General features: G+C 48.5%; 2 protein-coding genes across 2 annotated transcripts in view; one reads left to right on the top strand and one right to left on the bottom strand.

Annotated features, from left to right (window-relative positions):
- The window catches only part of LOC115531877 (proton myo-inositol cotransporter), a 36,736-nt gene extending 34,844 nt beyond the window's left edge, over nucleotides 1–1,892 (bottom strand). The window contains exon 1 of the mRNA XM_030341197.1: nucleotides 906–1,892. Within this exon, the coding sequence (XP_030197057.1) occupies nucleotides 906–1,587 (682 nt within the window). The 5' untranslated portion in view covers nucleotides 1,588–1,892. The remainder of the gene's footprint in view (nucleotides 1–905) is intronic.
- A 2,782-nt stretch (nucleotides 1,893–4,674) lies between these two features.
- On the top strand, nucleotides 4,675–17,797 carry slco1d1 (solute carrier organic anion transporter family, member 1D1). The gene is made up of 15 exons (XM_030341196.1): nucleotides 4,675–4,810; nucleotides 5,883–5,994; nucleotides 8,459–8,600; nucleotides 9,342–9,474; nucleotides 9,688–9,809; nucleotides 10,086–10,232; nucleotides 10,635–10,733; nucleotides 11,365–11,643; nucleotides 12,891–13,055; nucleotides 13,967–14,162; nucleotides 15,033–15,198; nucleotides 15,540–15,724; nucleotides 16,020–16,084; nucleotides 16,329–16,446; nucleotides 16,847–17,797. Exons 2-15 carry the CDS (start codon nucleotides 5,944–5,946, stop codon nucleotides 17,058–17,060), a joined length of 2,082 nt encoding a protein of 693 aa, XP_030197056.1. The 5' UTR covers nucleotides 4,675–4,810; nucleotides 5,883–5,943; the 3' UTR covers nucleotides 17,061–17,797.
- The last annotated feature ends 669 nt before the right edge of the window (nucleotides 17,798–18,466 follow it).

Raw genomic sequence — 18,466 nt, 5'->3', positions numbered from 1 at the left:
TTTAACACCGTTGCACGATCTATTTCTAATAAACAAGTTTTGATTGTTCCGTCGTTTTACACACTATCTTCAGGCACTGCTTTTGTTTTTTAATCAGGCAGACGGCTTGACTCCTTGCTTTTTCATCCTTGCTAACAAAGGGAGTTTTTTCTTGCCTCTGGGGGGCTAGGGTCAGGGAGGTGTCATAAATATATGGCCTGTTAAGCCCTTTGAGACTGTAACTGTGATTAAGGGCTAGAAAAATACAATTGAATTACATTTTATTCAAGGTGTTTCATCGTGAGACAGCCGGAGAGCGTCCGTTAGCTATAGGAACACAAACATCAGCATGGTGACACACGCTAGGGCCAAGCCAACGCATTCAGCGATCATATTAATACTACAGTACTAGTGAGAGACAGACAGAGAGACAGAGAGAGAGAGAGAGAGAGAGAGAGACGATGGTAAATTGAAGTAGATAAGGGGGTGGTCCACCAACGGAAGTGGAATAAATAACCTAAATGTCAGCCTCCAACATTAAGCTAATTTAAGTTTTGCGTCACAGGACCACATATTTAGAGCTTTTCCCTGTATTCTTTAATATTTTATTTCCAATGACATAGCGAAGAAAGTATATCGATATTCGATTGCAGTTATTGTCAAATTATTATTATGATTATGTTGTCTAGAAACTTTGCCTGCGTGTCAGCGTCAGTACGGCCAGACGTTATGATAGGAGGACTTCAATATATATAATATATATATTATTGTTATTATAAAATATATAATAAATCAAACGAAAAAAGATATGGATCGCTTCAGAAAGGCGTGGTGCTGTGAGTTCAACACGTGTGTAGTTAAGTAACAACACTTAGTTCAACACAACACCGAACAGTACGACCTGTTGATCGACCACCTGTCCTTACCGAGCCCGACTCCCACGATGAGTCTCCCAGCCAGGAGCGCCTCCTTGGTCGGCGCGGCGCTCAGTACCACGCCGCCGAGGGTGGAGGAGAAGCTGGCCAGCAGGATGCAGACCCGGCGACCGAGCAGCCCGTTCAGCACGCCGCCCAGCAGGGCAGCCAGGGCCGCCGCCGCCACGGTGCCAGACACCAACAGCTCCTGCCACCCGGCAGAGAGGCTCATCTGCCGCTTGAGGAGCAGCATGGCCCCGGGTATCACCCCGGCGTCGTAGCCGAACAGGAAGCCTCCGAGAGCCGAGAACACGGCCAGCACGTACACGAACCCCGGCGTGACATCCTGCTGGAACTGCTTCCGCGCCGCCCGCTCCAAATCCCCGGTGGTGGCGGCGGTGGGGTTGGAGTTGGAGGACTGGGCGGCGGAGGTGGAGGACTGGGAGGTGGAGGTGGAGGACTGGGCGGCGGAGGTGGAGGACTGGGCGGCGGAGGTGGAGGACTGGGCGACGGAGGTGGAGGACTGGGCGGCCATGCTGCTGACCGCCGAGGCGGGCTGGGTGTTGATGCCGGCGGCGGCGGACGGGGCTCGGATCAGGCTCCGCTCCCCGCCGTCCGGGACCTTCCGCCGCCGGTCGCCCATCAGGCCGCCCAGACTGCGGAGGCTGTAGGCGCCTCCCGTCCGGCGCGACATGTGGAGGGGGACCGCGGAGTCACCAGGTCCTGGAAGTCGCTTATTTAAAAAATAAATCACACTCACACGCAAACACAGACAAACACAAAACTATTTCCCAAAGAGTTGGGGTCTGGTGATGACAACACTCCCAGCTCCTCTCCTTCTGCGATCCGATTCACTTTTTTTGGTATTTATTTGTGCTCCTCCAGACGCTGAGACGGAAGTGGAAACAAGTAGTAGTTGGTCAGCGTTCTTATAAACCGTGGACCACAGTCCCTCTGTGGAGAGGAGCTGATGGAGGATGAGCAGAAGATGAGAGAAGATGGGAGGAGGCTGAGAAGGTGCGAGGGGGAGGGGCGTAGTGGAGCGTCACAGTGACGTCAGGCAGGAGTATGATGCTCTCTTTCGTGAGTTGAGGTTCACTTCACAGATGATCCACAGGTCATGCTTAGGATGTGTAAACATGTCCACGGTATTGACATCTATTGCATCAACACTCCTCCTGCATAACTCTTCACTAATGAGAGATGTGAGAGTTTTTTGGATTGCTATTAAGGGCGACGACGATCCAAAATGACAATGATAAGATTCAATTTGACACGATGCATGACATTTAAGTCACGATTACTACATTCATTGAGGTCCTTCATGCGACTAAAGTGCAGGCCTATTATTAACCGAAGGTTCATGCAATCAAAGACATCATAACTACGACTCAAACATCCCTCTAGGAAATATGGACATGAATCAAACGGAGCAGTGGAAGAGAAACAAGGCATACAATCATTAAGAATTCGTAGCCCAGTGATTAGTTCCTCCTAAGCTAGGCCTGGTCTCCGGCCAAAAGGACTGAGAAGACTTCTGGAATTGAACCAGACCAGATGGAATCCAGGCCCATCATCATAATAATCACAGTCGAAGTACCTTCGTAGACCACCTTCCTAAACGGGTGCAGATTCACATTTATATTTAATCACATTTCTATTTGTCGGAAGAAGGAGAAGCAATAGCCTATATCTCTAAGGATGTTCATAGAACCAAGTGCCAAGCACTTACAATTGCAAGTTTAACCCATTCCAGTAAACAACTAAGATAGCTATAAGATGCTACACAATGCTGTGCAGATGTGACGCTGGTTTGATTCGTGAGCGGTACGCTCAACTGGCTGGGGATCGAGCGATTAAGGACAATTGATAAGTCACTTAAGTCCTCTGAAATAATACACCTATCCATCACCACCACGGGTCAAGGGTTCGACTGTTTTGTCCACACGCAGAAATAAATATACTTTTATATTTGGCCTTATTGTTGAACTACAACACAAGTGTCTTGTGTTTCCATATAGTGGATGTAATAAGTGAATAGAGTTGACCTAATCGATTTGGACCATAAGCATATTTCTTCAATCAATGCGACCTACGATGATGAATGTGTTTATGGTGCAAGTCTGCCCTCTAGCGGCCGTTCAGAAACCACTGTGTGTGTGTGCGTGTGCGTGCGCGCGCGTGTGTGTGCGTGCGTGCGTGTGTGTTTTCCCTCTCTCGTGTTTTCATGCTCGTGTTACCTCACTTATATTTGGTTTCCCGTTTGTGAAGCAATGTGTTACCTTTTGTTACCGGCTATAAAGAAAGTTGTTTGGAACACAAAGGATAATCTATGAATAAAGGACGGGACTCGACCCCATGATGGCATCACAGGACAACACTGATGAGGACGTTAGATAACAGGGAGTTGATTGCAGTAGTTTGTCAAATCTTGTCACGAGGAAACGCCTCAGTCTACAAGAAAGAATAACTATTTAGATTCGGTTTTGGAAGGTATTTTATTTTATTTAAGGATTTAGTTATTTTGCTATCATCTCGAAATTAAAAATATAATATTTTTTTATCTCATCTGATATTGATGGGAGAAATATGGTTAGGTTATAATTTCCACGTTGCACTACTTTGATATCATTAAGAACTAAGAATCTTCCACTATCTAGAATTTGGTTTTATTTTCTCACCTGTATATTCCTCTGGCGGGCACACACACACTGTTTAACATGAAATATAAATATATATATGTACATACTATAAATAATAGAAATTAACTATAAACCTTAAAATATAAAACAGGGGAGGAGTACAGACGTGTGGTTGAACTCCCCCGAGGAGAGGGGGGGGGGGGGGGGAGCGGGGAGAGGGGATAGTGGATGAACCGAGAGAAGGAGAGAGGGGATAGGTGATGAACTCAGAGAAGGGGAGAGGGGATAGTGGATGAACCGAGAGTAGGAGAGAGGGGATAGTGGATGAACTGAGAGAGGGAGGCGCGGAGAGAGGGGGAGAGAGAGGAGAGACATGAGAGAGACCGAATTTTGATCTGATCAAGAGGGAGAGAGAGAGCGGGAGAGGGTGTGAAAGTGATCCAGATAAGAGAGAGACCAAGAGAGAGAGAAGGGAGACAATGACCAACCGAAAGGGAGAGAGGGAGAGAGAGAGAGTCAGAGGGGTGCAAGGGGGACACACACACACACACACACACACACACACACACACACACACACACACACACACACACACACACACACACACACACACACACACACACACACACACACACACACACACACACACAGATAGAGCTGGAGACAAAGAGAGAGTTCTGCCCTGACCGGGCCAGACCCAGGCCATTGTTGCGGTCTATGAATGGAACAGGAAGACTTTGAGGCCGTGTGGACCGGGTCGGGGGGGGGGGGGGGGGGGGGGGGGGGGGGGCTGGGGGGGTTGGGGGGGGGGGGGGGGGCTCCGAGTCCTGGGAGAACCAGCGGGGGGAAGCCCTGGTGTTTGTTGTTCCTTCAGGGAGGGATGGACGGAACCTGCTTCTGATGTTCAGACAGGAGGAGGAGGAGGAGGAGGAGGAGGAGGAGGAGGAGGAGGAAGAGGAGAGGGGGTACAGTCTGGAGTGTAGCGAGTGAGTGATCAGGTGAGTGTGTGAGTGAGTGAGTGGCCAAGTGAGTGAGTGTGAGAGAGAGAGAGAGAGAGAGAAAGGGGGGTGTTATTGTATTTACTGATCATCAGAAACTCTTGGGGGGGGGGGGGGGGGGGGAGAGAGAGATAAGAGTCTGAACAAAGTCCTAACCTATCCTGCACGCACCAACACACACACACCAGCACACACACACACCAACACACAAACACACACACACACGCCAGCTCAAACACCAAGAAACACTCTCACCATCCTCTCACAGTGCGAGAAGGTAAGAAATCTCTCCCAGTCATCGCTCCTCGTTCTCTAAGACGCTTTACTCCCAAAACTCTTTCTTTCTAAACTCTGCTACACTCCAGCACTCTGCATGACAAATTATTAATTTCAATGCTCCTTTTGGTCGCATCTAATACTTGACCCTTCTAATACTACGTATTTCTAATAATTTATACTTTAAATGCTGTATACTTTTTAGCTTCTGATTTACCTTCCTCCTAATACTCTTCTTAAGTTTTGCAATTATTTATCTGGCTTTAGCGATGTATACTTTCTATTTACTTTCTGCATCTGTAGGTTCAGTACGATGCAGTATCTGTTGCACACACTATGTTGTGTTATGTTGTGTTATATGACATCAGTTTGTCCCTTATTTTGACCGTATCTTCAAAATATCCTGTTGGCTCAAATATCAATCAAATCTCGGTAAACAAAAGCAGCATGGAACTGGAAAACATACTTATTGCGAAACAAAATTTACTTATTACAAATTGTACTGCTAGTTTACTGCTAGTTATGCAGAGTAGAATTACATAGGTTACATAATCTCTTAGGTTAGTATACATAGAGGACAGTTATATAAGATACACGCTCTGTGATGTTGCTATACTTACATAGGAGTTATACAAGTTACATACTCTGTGATGTTGCTATACTTACATAAGAGTTATACAAGTTACATACTCTGTGATGTTGGTAATACATATAGTGAGGTCAAGAGTTACATATGTTTTGTGTCAGGTAAAACAATACAATCTCCTACAGATACCACAATAAGTACCTCAATAATATACTTAAAGACAATACTTACAGTACATTTGTATCAAGTATTGAGTACAAATCAAAGAGTAAGAGCTCAGATTTAATCTTTTCCAACCCTTTACTCTATATGCTTACTTTATTGCTCATTAATTGAGTTGACGCCCTCATCCAAAGTGAGCTCCGGTGATTTGGTTTGCGTGTCGTTAAGAACAGCTGTGTGTCGGGCATCTTAAGGTCCAACAGGTAGACCGCAGACACAATGGGATCAAACCCACAACCTTTTGAACCCGCTCACCTCGTTGCAGGTCCTGCTCCGCCACACCTCCCGTTTCCTGTCTCCTGGGGGCCATTTCCTGTCAGGGCATCATGAGTGTGGACACCAAGCCACGGCGGAAGGCCTGCTGCTCCAAGCTCAAGGTCAGTACGGCCCCCCCAGACCCGTCCTCCAGACCCAGACTCAGGCCCTCATGAGGACCAGTGGACCCTGGTCTCTGGCTAAGGACCAGGTCTCAGGCCCTCATGAGGACCAGTGGACCCGATCTCTGGCTAAGGACCAGGTCTCAGGCTTTCATGTAGACCAGTGGACCCGGTCTCTGGCTAAGGACCAGGTCTCAGGCTCTCCGGCTCAGGACCCGGTCTCTGGTTCAGGACTGGTCTCAGGCTCAGAACCCTCCATGGGTAGCTGGTATGCGTGGGTGGGTCGGTGGGGGGGGGGGGGGGGGGGGGAGTCGCTGGGTCATTAAGAGCTGACGGTATGGAATGACATGGCAGGCGCTCACTGTTTCCTTATGGTGTTCATGTGTGGGAGAATCTTTACAACGTTTTACATCCCAATTAATGGTTAATGATTACTGTTTGGACCTCGGATAGGGGGCTCATCATTAAGCCTCTTTGAGATGATCAGTAGAATACAAACACAAGTTTTGAGAGGATGAAGGACGTCTAAGGAAAGGAAAGAAGTTCTGTTCCGAAGCCTGTCTGTGGAGTGATCAACTTGTTTGGGTCTATAGAGAGAACTGGGCTGAGTCTCAAAGGAAATCTCAAGATAATGTTTAACATCAGGGGCCGATAAGATCTCCCCTTTCGCCCATAAATATCAGAAAGGCACGGGCTAACTGGTTTATGGTGTGGGGGTGAGGGGCAGTTAAGGTAAGCGTGGCGTTAGCTGGGAATCCCTGAGGACTTCTCTGTCTACTGAATGGAGAATCAGACTCTGGATCAGACCCTGGATCAGACCCTGGATCAGACACTGAATCAGACCCTGGATCAGACCCTGATTCAGACCTGAATCAGACCCTGGATCAGACCCTGAATCAGACCCTGGATCAGACCCTGGACTAGACATGAATCTGTGGTTTTCTCGTAGGAAACGCTGTTCAAGACAAGTCATGACATCCAGTATATACTAAAAAATATATAATCCTTTTTAAAGGATAAAATATTTATATTATCATTTATTAAATGCTAAAAGTTGATGTACAAATGTACATGTTCCATACACATCAAGTGCCACAGAAACGTAAAGGTGCATGATTAAGCAGGAACTCATTGCTCTGAGCTCTCTGCTAAACGATGGGTCAGACCAGACAGAGTGAAGATAAAAACAAAGAATAGATAAGACAAGCTATCCAGACAGCCTCCCATGTCCCCACATTTCCCACTTAATGTACATACAGTCAGTGGATCTGGTTTAGCGGCTGGGATACACAAGTTTAAACAAACTGTTATTGGGGAAGTGAACTCTGCAGGTTTGAACAAATAGTCTTGTTGCCACAACTTCAAAGTAAAAGTGTGTAGCAGAAATCAAAGCCTTCCCCTCAGAGTAAAGCCCCTTCATACCTTAAGAGGAGGGAAGTTATCCTTTCTAGTAAAAGTCGTGAAGCCAGATTAAACAGGATCAAATCTTCTAATGTGATCAGCATCAATGCATTTGTTTCTGTTTTGGTGTGAGTGTGTTTGTGTATGTATCTGTTTGTATGTATGCATGTATTAATGTCTATGTGTGTGTTTGTGCATGTGTGTCAATGTCTATGTCCTTGTCTAGGTATAGGTGTGTGTGCATGTGTGAGTTTGTCGATGTGTCAATGTGTATGGGCTTGTATAGGTAGAGGTGTGTGTCCATGGGTGTTTGTATGTATGTATTAATGTCTGTATGTGTGTGTTTGTGCATGTGTGTCAATGTGTATGTGCTTGTGTATGCATACGTGTCTGTGTGTGTTCGTATGTGTGGGTTTCTGTATGTCACAAATGGGTCCACATGGAAATGTTCATGACTATGTGTGTATGTTTATTAATTTGTGTATGTGTGTTTACCTGTGTGTGTGTGTGTGTGTGTGTGTGTGTTTGTTTACCTGTGTGTGTGTGTGTGTGTGTGTGTGTGTGTGTGTGTGCCTATGTGTTTACCTGTGTGTGAATGTTTATTAATGCATGTATGTGTCTTTGTATTTGTGTTTATTAATACATGTGTATATGTGTGTGTGTTTACCTATGTGTGCGTGTTTATTAATGCCTGTGTGTGTATGTTTGTTAGTGCTTGTGTCTGCGTGTAGCTGTTGGTGTCTGTATGTGTGTGTGCGTGTTTATTAATGCATGCATTAATGTGTGTGTGTACCTGTGTGTGTGTGTGTCTGTGTGAGCAGCTGTTCCTGGCAGCACTGTCGTTCTTGTATTAATGTGTGTGTGTACCTGTGTGTGTGTGTACCTGTGTGTGTGTACCTGTGTGTGTGTACCTGTGTGTGTGTGTGTGTGTGTGTGTGTGTGTGTGTGTGTGTGTGTGTGTGTGTGTGTGTGTGTGTGTGTGTGTGTACGTGTGAGCAGCTGTTCCTGGCGGCCCTGACCTTCGTGTATTAATGTGTGTACCTGTGTGTGTGTGTGTGAGCAGCTCTTCCTGGCGGCGCTGTCCTTTGTGTACTTCGCCAAGGCGTTCGCCGGCGGCTACATGAAGAGCTCGGTGACGCAGATCGAGAGACGCTTTGACATCCCCAGCTCCCTCATCGGGGTCATCGATGGCAGCTTCGAGATCGGTGGGCCACTCTCATCGATCACTCACTCATTCATCACTCACTCATGCATCCGGTCACTCATTCATTAGCTCACTTGGTCATACACTCATCATTTCTCCACTCACTCATCAGGTCACTAATTCATCACTGACTCATTCATCCGGTCACTAGGTCATACAGACTCATCACTAATCCACTCACTCATTCATCCGGTCACTAGGTCATACAGACTCATCACTAATCCACTCACTCATTCATCCGGTCACTAGGTCATACAGACTCATCACTAATCCACTCACTCATTCATCCGGTCACTAGGTCATACAGACTCATCACTCATCCACTCACTCATTCATCCGGTCACTAGGTCATACAGACTCATCACTAGTCCACTCACTCATTCATCCGGTCACTAGGTCATACAGACTCATCACTCATCCACTCACTCATTCATCAGGTCACTAGGTCATACAGACTCATCACTCATCCACTCACTCATTCATCAGGTCACTAGGTCATACAGACTCATCACTCATCCACTCACTCATTCATCCGGTCACTAGGTCATACAGACTCATCACTCGTCCACTCACTCATTCATCAGGTCACTAGGTCATACAGACTCATCAATCATCCACTCACTCATTCATCAGGTCACTCGGTCATACACTCATCAATCGTCGGGTCATACAGGTCCATCATTCATCCACTCACTCATTCATCAGGTCTCTCGGTCATACAGACTCATCCATCCATCCCCAGGTAACCTGCTGGTGATAGCCTTTGTGAGCTACTTCGGGGCGAAGCTCCACCGGCCGCGGATCATCGGGGCGGGCTGCCTCGTGATGGCCATGGGCTGCTTCCTCACCGCCATGCCACACTTCTTCCAGGGACAGTGAGTCACACACACACAACCACTGACACACACACACACACACACACACACAGCTACAGACCAACGCATGCACACAAACACAAACACACACACACACACACACACACACACACACACACACACACATCTATCTTAGTGTCTACATCTTTGTGTTTGTCTGTCAGAGGCAGACAAACGTCTAGCCTTCCTCTAACAACGCTCTGTGTTCTGCAGCTATCAGTACGAGACAAGCATGTCCCATAGTTTGGACAACGCCACAGAGAGCATCCTGCCCTGTCTGACCAATCACAGCACAGTCGTGGACACCGACATGCACTCTGAGAAGTCCAGAGCAGGTAATCTGACCCTGGTTCAGCTGGTGACTAGATTATCTAATGTTGGATTCACCTGGTGTCCATCACAGCTGGTGTGAAGTCACCTGGTGTTTAACCCACCTGGTGACCCGCTCACCTTAACTGGAGACCAGCTCACCTGGTGACCAGCTCACCTTAACTGGTGACCAACTCACCTGGTGAACAGCTCACCTGTTTACAATACACTCAATACCTGGTCTGAATCAAAGCTGTGTCCTCATGGTTCCTTCATGTGTCCTCGCCGTGTTTCCCACCCAGCGTGTGAGAAGGAGGCGGGCTCGTCCATGTGGGTGTACGTGTTCCTTGGTAACATGCTGCGCGGCATCGGGGAGACCCCCATCACCCCCCTGGGAGTATCCTACCTGGACGACTTCTCCCGCGAGGAGAACACCGCCTTCTACATCGGTACACAAGACTCAAGACTCACCTGTTCAGAGTTCATCTAGACTCTGCATGGGCTTCCCCCTTACCCCCCCACCCACACACACACACACACCCCTCTTACGCACTCATTGTACGTCGTACGTCCTTGCACTTAAAAATAGTACTTAGCATTGTGTAGCATCTTATCCTAGCTATCTTTGTTGTACACGGGGAATGGGTTAACCTAGCGATTATTAGTGCTTGGTTCTATGAACATCCATACTGCACCGACAGCGATTGTTGTTTCTCTATCTTCGGACAAATTAACTTATTGTAAGTTGCATTGGATAAAAGCGTCTGCTAAATGCCTTTAATGTAAATGTAAATATACAGACCAGTAAGATGTACTCCCTCCCCCTCTCTCTCCGTCTCTCCGTCTCCCAGCATGCATCCAGACGGTGGGTATCCTGGGGCCCATGATGGGCTTCATGTTGGGGTCCTTCTGCGCTAAGGTCTACGTGGACATCGGCTCCGTGGACCTCGGTGAGCTGCCCGTCCTGTTGCCTGTATCAAAGTATTCAAGGGTTGGACGATGACGGAAAAACCTGGAACGAAGACTTGTGCCTCCTGGGGTTGAACGCCTTTGTCTGTCCTTGAGCAAGGTGTTAACCTGGTGTTAACCTGGTGTTAACCTGGTGTTAACCTGCTCCAATGGTTAACCTGTTAAGAGGGGAAACAGCTGGGTTTGCTACGAAGGTCAATGTCTTTATGACCATGATGTCTGGACTTTTTCTTGTGGTCCCAATTGTTAAAAAGTAGTGAATCATTTAGGAATTTGAGGATTCAGGGTTGTTTAATTTGCCCTCTGACCCTTTCTTTTATTCAACAAAGCAACTCAAGATTTGAAACCGAATATTTCAAAGTTCATAGTAATTTAGCAGAGTTTTTAACTAAAGTGAATGTGAGTGAATTCAGTTATCATTAAGGAGCAGTCAGGTTATGACATTTCGCTCATGGATGTTGACAGGTTAGGCTGCGGACGTTGTGGGATTCAGACCCAGTACCTTTCTGGCTAGAAGTCTAACACCCTGACCACTATCCTGCCCCAAGCACTGGTTTCAAAAGGACCCAGCTGGGAGTAGGTTCCTAACTCAGGCCGGTTCCTCTCCCACAGACGCCTTGACCATCAACGACCAGGACTCTCGCTGGGTGGGCGCCTGGTGGCTGGGCTTCCTGGTCACCGGCGTGGTCATCCTGATGTCCGCCATCCCCTTCTTCTTCCTGCCCAAGTCCATGGCCAAGCAGGGCGAGGAGGAGGAGGAGGAGGAGGAGGAGGAGCGCGGCCGCACCGGCAAAGGGTCCAACATGGAGCACGATAACTTCCTCCCAGGGGAGAAGGCGAGGGCGGAGAAAGAGGAGGAGAAAGAGGTCAACTTCTCAGAGTTGGCTAAAGGTATGCTGCTGTCTGTGCCCAGTGATGAGATCCACTGGGTCAACAAGAGGCTAGAATCAACATGAACCAAACAGAACGGATGTTGTCTGAAGGACGTTACACGCCAACGTGCGAGCAGCGTGCAAGCATGAAACACGTTACATTTACATTCAAGGCATTTAGACGACACTTTTATCCAAAGCGACTTACAAGAAGTACAGATGTCAGAAGAAAGAGAAACAACAATATATCTCTATCAGTACAGTAAGGATGTTCATAGAACCAAGTGCCAAGCACTAACAATTGCTAAGTTAGCGATTGGTTAACCTAATGGAAACCAGTCCCATTTATAGGGTTAGGGGTACCATGATACGATTAGGTATATACAATGGGTGCACATTTTTATTATTTCAGAAATAATAGCTATTATTATATTGTACTTTGATATGTGGACCGCCAAACTCTCAAAAGTCTTTCCTTCTGCTACACACCGGCCAACCAACAGATCAGCCCAACCTTGGACATTGCACACACAGGGACCCTAGCATGCTAAAGGTTGCACTGCTGCGCATTCTTTGTCAATAATTAACGCTGAACATACAGACGTGACCTCCAACCCCAGCATGCTTTGGTGTAAAAAGTTGTAAAAATGTTCGTAGAAAAGATTCAGGTCAGGATGAGAATGCAAAAATCTTCTACTCTTGTAGGTTTAACTAGCATAGATGAGCCAGCACACAGCATAGAATCACAACCATTGGCATATATCTCCCCCACCCCTCTCACCCACTAATTAACTACTAATTGTATGTTGTACGTCCTGACACTTAATGTACGCACTTATTGTATGTTGTACATCCTTGTAGTTCATGTATGCATGTTGCATGTTGTACGTCCTGGCACTTGATGTACGCACCTATTGTATGTTATACGTCCTGGCACTTAAAAATAGTACTGAGCATTGTGTAGCACCATATCCTAGCTATCTGTGTTGGACACGGGGAATGGGTTAACCTAGCGTTTGTTAGTGCCTGACACTTGGTTCTATGAACATCCTTACTGTACCGACAGCGATATATTATTTCTCTTTCTTCTGACAAATGTACCTATTGTAAGTCGCTTTGGATAAAAGCGCCTGTTAAATGTTAATGTTAATCTAAATATATATACTGATAGCTTCTGCACTCAAACAAACGACTCAACGCAACTAAACTCCTACATTACGAACGGGGATCCTCCGTATGGTGACCACTTCCTGTCCCTGGTTGCAGACTTCCTGCCGTCGCTGCGGAGGCTGTTCAGTAACCGCGTGTACCCCCTCATCATCCTCACCTCCCTGGTGGCCGTGAACGGCTTCATCGGCATGATCACCTTCAAGCCCAAATACATGGAGCAGATCTACGGCCAGTCCGCCTCCAAGGCCATCTTCCTCATAGGTAACACACACACACACACACACACACACACACACACACACACACACACACACACACACACACACACACACACACACACACACACACACACACACACACACACACACACACACACACACACACTCTTCCTCCTAGGTAACACACACATTCACACACATGCACAGTTTTCCTCATAGGTTCCTCATGGGTAACACACACACACACACACACACACACACACACACACACACACACACACACACACACACACACACACACACACACACACACACACACACACACACACACACACACACCACCTAAACGATAACACACACATATGCACACACAAACACAAACATACACACCATCTTCCTCATGGGTGAAACACACACAACCACCATCTAAAGCCAACACAATAGAGGCAGCAGGTTCCTGGGGGAACAATGATGTTGTTGTTGGAAGAGGAATGGCGGCTCGCTCCCCTGAAGGAACCTCGTGTTCTCCTCTCCCTGCGTGCTCCTTTATATTTAGGCCTCTCCATCCACACATTTATCTCTCTCCCTCATCGCCCTTCATCTCCCTCTCTCTCTGCATCTCCCCCTCCCTCCCCCCCTCCCTCCATCCCTCCCTCCCATCTCTCTCCCCCTCTACCTTTTTCTCCCTCCTTCCCTCCCTCCCTCATTTCATATATCTCCCTTACACCTTTCCCTACCTTCCCTCCCTCCCTCCCTCCCTCCCTCCCTCCCTCACACCTCCTTCATGCCTCTCTCTCCGCTCTCTCCCTCTCTCTGCATCTCTCCCCCTCCAACTCTCCCTCCCTCCCTTCCATATATCTCCCTTCACCCTTTCCCTCCCTCCCTCTCTCCCTCCTGCGCTCCTCATCTCATACACCTCTTCCTCCCCCCTCCCCCCTCCCTCCCCTCCCCCAGGGAGCATGAACCTCCCGGCGGTGGCCCTGGGTGTGATCACGGGGGGTCTGATCCTGAAGAGGTTTCGTCTGGGCGTGGTGGGCGCGGCCCGCATGGCCCTGGGGACCTCCATCACCTCCTTCCTCCTCCTCTTCATCCAGTTCTTCATCCACTGCGACAACGCAGAGGTGGCCGGCCTCACCGTCTCCTACCAGGGGTGAGTGGTCCGGGGGTCTGAGGGTCTCCTACCAGGGGTGAGTGGTCCGGGGGTCTGAGGGTCTCCTACCAGGGGTGAGTGGTCCGGGGGTCTGAGGGTCTCCTACCAGGGGTGAGTGGTCCGGGGGTCTGAGGGTCTCCTACCAGGGGTGAGTGGTCCGGGAGTCTGAGGGTCTCCTACCAGGGGTGAGTGGTCCGAGAGTCTGAGGGTTTAATACCAGGGTTGGGTGGTCCGGGGGTCTGAGGGTCTGATACCAGGGCTGGTTGGTCCGGGGGTCTGAGGGTCTGATACCAGGGGTGAGTGGTCCGGGGGTCTGAAGGTCTGATACCAGGGGTGAGTGGTCCGGGGGTCTGAGGGTCTCCTACCAGGGGTGAGTGGTCCGGGAGTCTGAGGGTCTCCTACCAGGGGTGAGTGGTCCGAGAGTCTGAGGGTCTGATACCAGGGTTGGGTGGTCCGGGGGTCTGAGGGTCTGATACCAGGGCTGGGTGGTCCGGGGGTCTGAGCGCTCTACCAGGGGTGAGTGCAGGTCTGAGTCCTGCTTGAATCACAGCGTGCGACACCGGCCTGTGGACCACAGACAATGAGACTCGTACCGATCCAAGAATCCATTTGGAATCTTAACCGACTTTGAACCCAATTTTGACCCAAGAAGCAAAGTCGAACAGAATCGTGAGATACCAAATGATCTTGTTATTGTTGACGTGTCTGTCTGTCTGTCTGTCTGTCTGTCTGTCTGTCTGTCTGTCTGTCTGTCTGTCTGTCTGTCTGTCTGTCACACGGCCGTCATACCCAGTGTGTGTCCCGTGTCCCCCCCCCCCCCCCGCGCTCCTCACCCAGTGTGTGACGGCCGTGTCGTCCCCCCCTCTCCAGGCTCCCCGCGGTGTCCTACCAGCCCGTCTCCATGGTGTCGGGGTGCAACATGGGCTGCTCCTGCTCGCTGCGCCACTGGGACCCGGTGTGCTCCTCCAACGGCCTCAGCTACGCCTCCCCCTGCCTGGCCGGCTGCCAGACCTCCACCGGGGCGGGCAAGGAGATGGTGAGCAGGGCGGGGCCCGGGGAGATCCGGACCGGACCGGATTAGATTGGATTAGGAGCAGATCATCGGGTCAATGTTACTCGATTAAATGGGATTAGATTATATTTAAATCGGTTCCGATTCGATTCAATCGGATTTCCTGAAATCGGGTCAGATTAAAATCGGATTATTTGTTGATTATCGGATCAATTGTATTAGATTAAATCGGATCGTATTAGATCGCACTCAATTTAATCCAATCGGATCCTATCATTTTAGATTAAATGAGATCAATTCAAATGACATCAGATTAGATGTTCAGATTAGATTCCCCCAAACTAACATGGAGCTCCACCCCTCAGGTGTTCCACAACTGCACCTGTGTGGGCGAGATGCTGCGGCCGGCGGGCAACAGCTCGGTGGTGCTGGGCCAGTGCCCGCGGCACGGCAACTGTGACTACATGTTCAAGCTCTACATGGGCTTCACTGTGCTGTTCGCCTTCGTGTCCGCCTGCGGAGGAACGCCCGGGTACATCGTCCTGCTCAGGTGAGAGAGAGACAGAGATGAGGATTGTCTAAACTAGCCCTAAGCTATCCCTTAAGCTAGCCCTAAAGCTAGCCATGAAGCTATCCCTTAAACTAGCCCTAAACTAGCCAAAAAGCTATCACTTAAGCTAACCCTAAAGTTAGCCATAAAGCTATCCCTTAAAATAGCCCTAAGGCTAGCCCTAAAGCTATCCCTTAAGCTAGCCCTAAAGCTAGCTCTAAAGCTAGCTCTAAGCTAGGCCCAAAGCTAGCGCTAAAGGGAGCTGCTAGAGTACTGAGCTGTCCTGTGTTTCCAGATCCATCCAGCCGGACCTCAAGTCCCTGGCTTTAGGGATGCAGACCCTGATAGTCCGGACCCTGGGTGAGTCAAATCCCACCAGGCTGACCGTGTGTGTGACTGAGTGTGTGTGTGTGTGTGTCTGTGCTAATGTAAAGTTAAAGGTGTGTGTGTGTGTGTGTGTGTGTGTGTGTGTGTGTGTGTGTGTGTGTGTGTGTGTGTGTGTGTGTGTGTGTGTGTGTGTGTGTGTCTGTGCTAATGTAAAGTTAAAGGTGTGTGTGTGTGTGTGTGTGTGTCTGTATTTATTTATGTGTGTGTGTATCTTCAGGTGGGATCCCGCCTCCCATATACTTTGGGGCGCTGATTGACAGGACGTGTCTGAAGTGGGGGACCAAGCGATGCGGGGGCCGGGGCGCCTGCCGTCTCTACGAGGCCAACGCCTTCAGGTACCACTTCCTGCTCAAGTCCCGCCCTTCCTCTTCCTGTTAACGTCTGTTAGCCCCCCCTTCCCAAAAAATATTTCTCAATTGTAAAAAAAAACAAAAAAAAAAAACTTAAAGGTCCCATATTATACCACCAGGTGTGAGTGTGACTAGCCGTAACAAGCCGTTTTGAAAAGCTGCCTCTAGTGACATCACAAGTTGGTGTGTCCACCTAGATGAGCAACGTTTGCTACAGTCCACTGGGTAGGCTGGTAGACTGATCGATCCAGCACACATCGAGGAGGACACGCCCACTTGTGATGTCAGAAGAGGCAGATTTTCAAAACGGCTAATCCCACTCCCACCCGGTGGTGCAATACGTCCCCGTTAATCGTTGGAGCGCTGTGCTGCGATGCGTCCCCAGGATGACCTTCCTGGGCCTGATCTACTCGCTGTACCTGGTGGCCAACCTGCTGTGGTGCGCCCTCTACTACCGCGTGGTGCAGCGCGCCCGCAAGGCGTCGCTACGGAAACAGGCCAAGCTGCAGCAGAACGGACAGACAGACGGGCCGACGGCGCGACCGGCCAGCGTCGTAATGGGGGACCGGGGCGACGCCGACCGGGAGAGCACCATCTAACCCCGCCCCCGTCGTCTCCCCCGTCCCGGACCGAGCTCTCACCACAGGGGGTCTGTCGAAGGGCTCGCCGCGGGGATATGAAAACGGGCCGCCCACCCGGCCCCACACCCCTCCTTGATGTACACTTCGGGGTCTCACTGAGCCCAGACCCCCTCGGACCCCCTGGAGGGACACACAGCTCTCACACGTCTTATCACGTCGTGAGGTTTATAAATAACACACTTCGATTTCAGATAAAAAATAGAAAACTATACAAAAAATATGATGCATATATATATATATGGAGTTATATATATATATATATAAATGATTTACGTGCTTCATTTTTTCAAACCCCCCCCATACAACATCGCCGAAGCTACGTGAGACCATGGGTTACCCCAGTTACCCCAGTATCACCAGTTACACAAGTATCACCAGTATCACCCGTTACACAAGTTAAACCAGTATCACCAGTTACACCGTTACCTCATTACACTAGTTACACCAGACACACAAGTTACGCAAGTTACCCAAGTTACCAGGTCCCACTCAGCCGCTGGACTGTTGCCTGATTGGCCTTATTGTTTCACTATGAAATCTGTATCCATACACGTTTGTTTTTGTCAGTATTAATATATAAAACACCAATATCATAGCTTAGCCTGATTGAACCTATATTTTTTGCTCTGTAAAAAAACTGTTTATATTTGTATGTATCTGGTATTAAATGACATAAAGAGTAACAAACATTATTACTAGGAGCCAAGTTGTGTTTCATAGAGAATCTGACAGTCCTTGATGTTTATTTGAGCCGATCAGAAGAAGCAGTTACAGTGTTTCCCCAGAGATGACGAGAGATGAATGCAGAACAGTATTGTCAGGATTGTCAAACCAGAACCTGGGAATATCAACAAGACAGAATTACATGATTGTCCATCAACAAGGTCGTCCTATACCTGGAGACCACCACAACATACCCCTGTGTTTACTCGCTAAACCTCACCGATGGCCCTGGACTTCAAGCGGTAAAAAACTCAGTTTATGAGTTGAATGCCCGAAGGGTTACGAATCTCCCAATGGGAAAACCCATTGATGTTGCAAATGGGCAGCAAGGGTATTATTACGCACATTTCATTTATTCATAACCAGTGTGGTCACTGATGTTGTCAACTGTTCAAAGGCTCTTCTATCTTTTACTTTTTATTTCCTTCTGGCTTTGCTGCTTCAGGTTTAGTATGCGCTCCTGACGTCACCTCACTCCAACAGGTGGTGCTGTGAACAGCTTTATATCCATATGGAAAATCACGTGACATACTCTTCTTCTACTCTTTACTGCTCATAAACTGCTGTCAGGGTGTGTGGTTGAATGAATGATAGGCATAATGAATGAATAAATGTTTTTTTTTTTTAACCTTTATTTTTCC

Source organism: Gadus morhua, chromosome 19 (assembly GCF_902167405.1).
Source record: "Gadus morhua chromosome 19, gadMor3.0, whole genome shotgun sequence".
Lineage (NCBI taxonomy): Eukaryota > Metazoa > Chordata > Actinopteri > Gadiformes > Gadidae > Gadus > Gadus morhua.
This window is presented reverse-complemented; position numbering and strand designations above follow the sequence as displayed.

Excerpts from the sequence above, each read along its gene's own strand:
- slco1d1 (XM_030341196.1), top strand. The coding sequence starts at position 5,944 with ATGAGTGTGGACACCAAGCCACGGCGGAAGGCCTGCTGCTCCAAGCTC. Across the intron at positions 16,085-16,328 it reads CCTGATAGTCCGGACCCTGG|GTGGGATCCCGCCTCCCATA; the intron begins GTGAGTCAAATC and ends GTGTATCTTCAG. Across the intron at positions 16,447-16,846 it reads TACGAGGCCAACGCCTTCAG|GATGACCTTCCTGGGCCTGA; the intron begins GTACCACTTCCT and ends ATGCGTCCCCAG.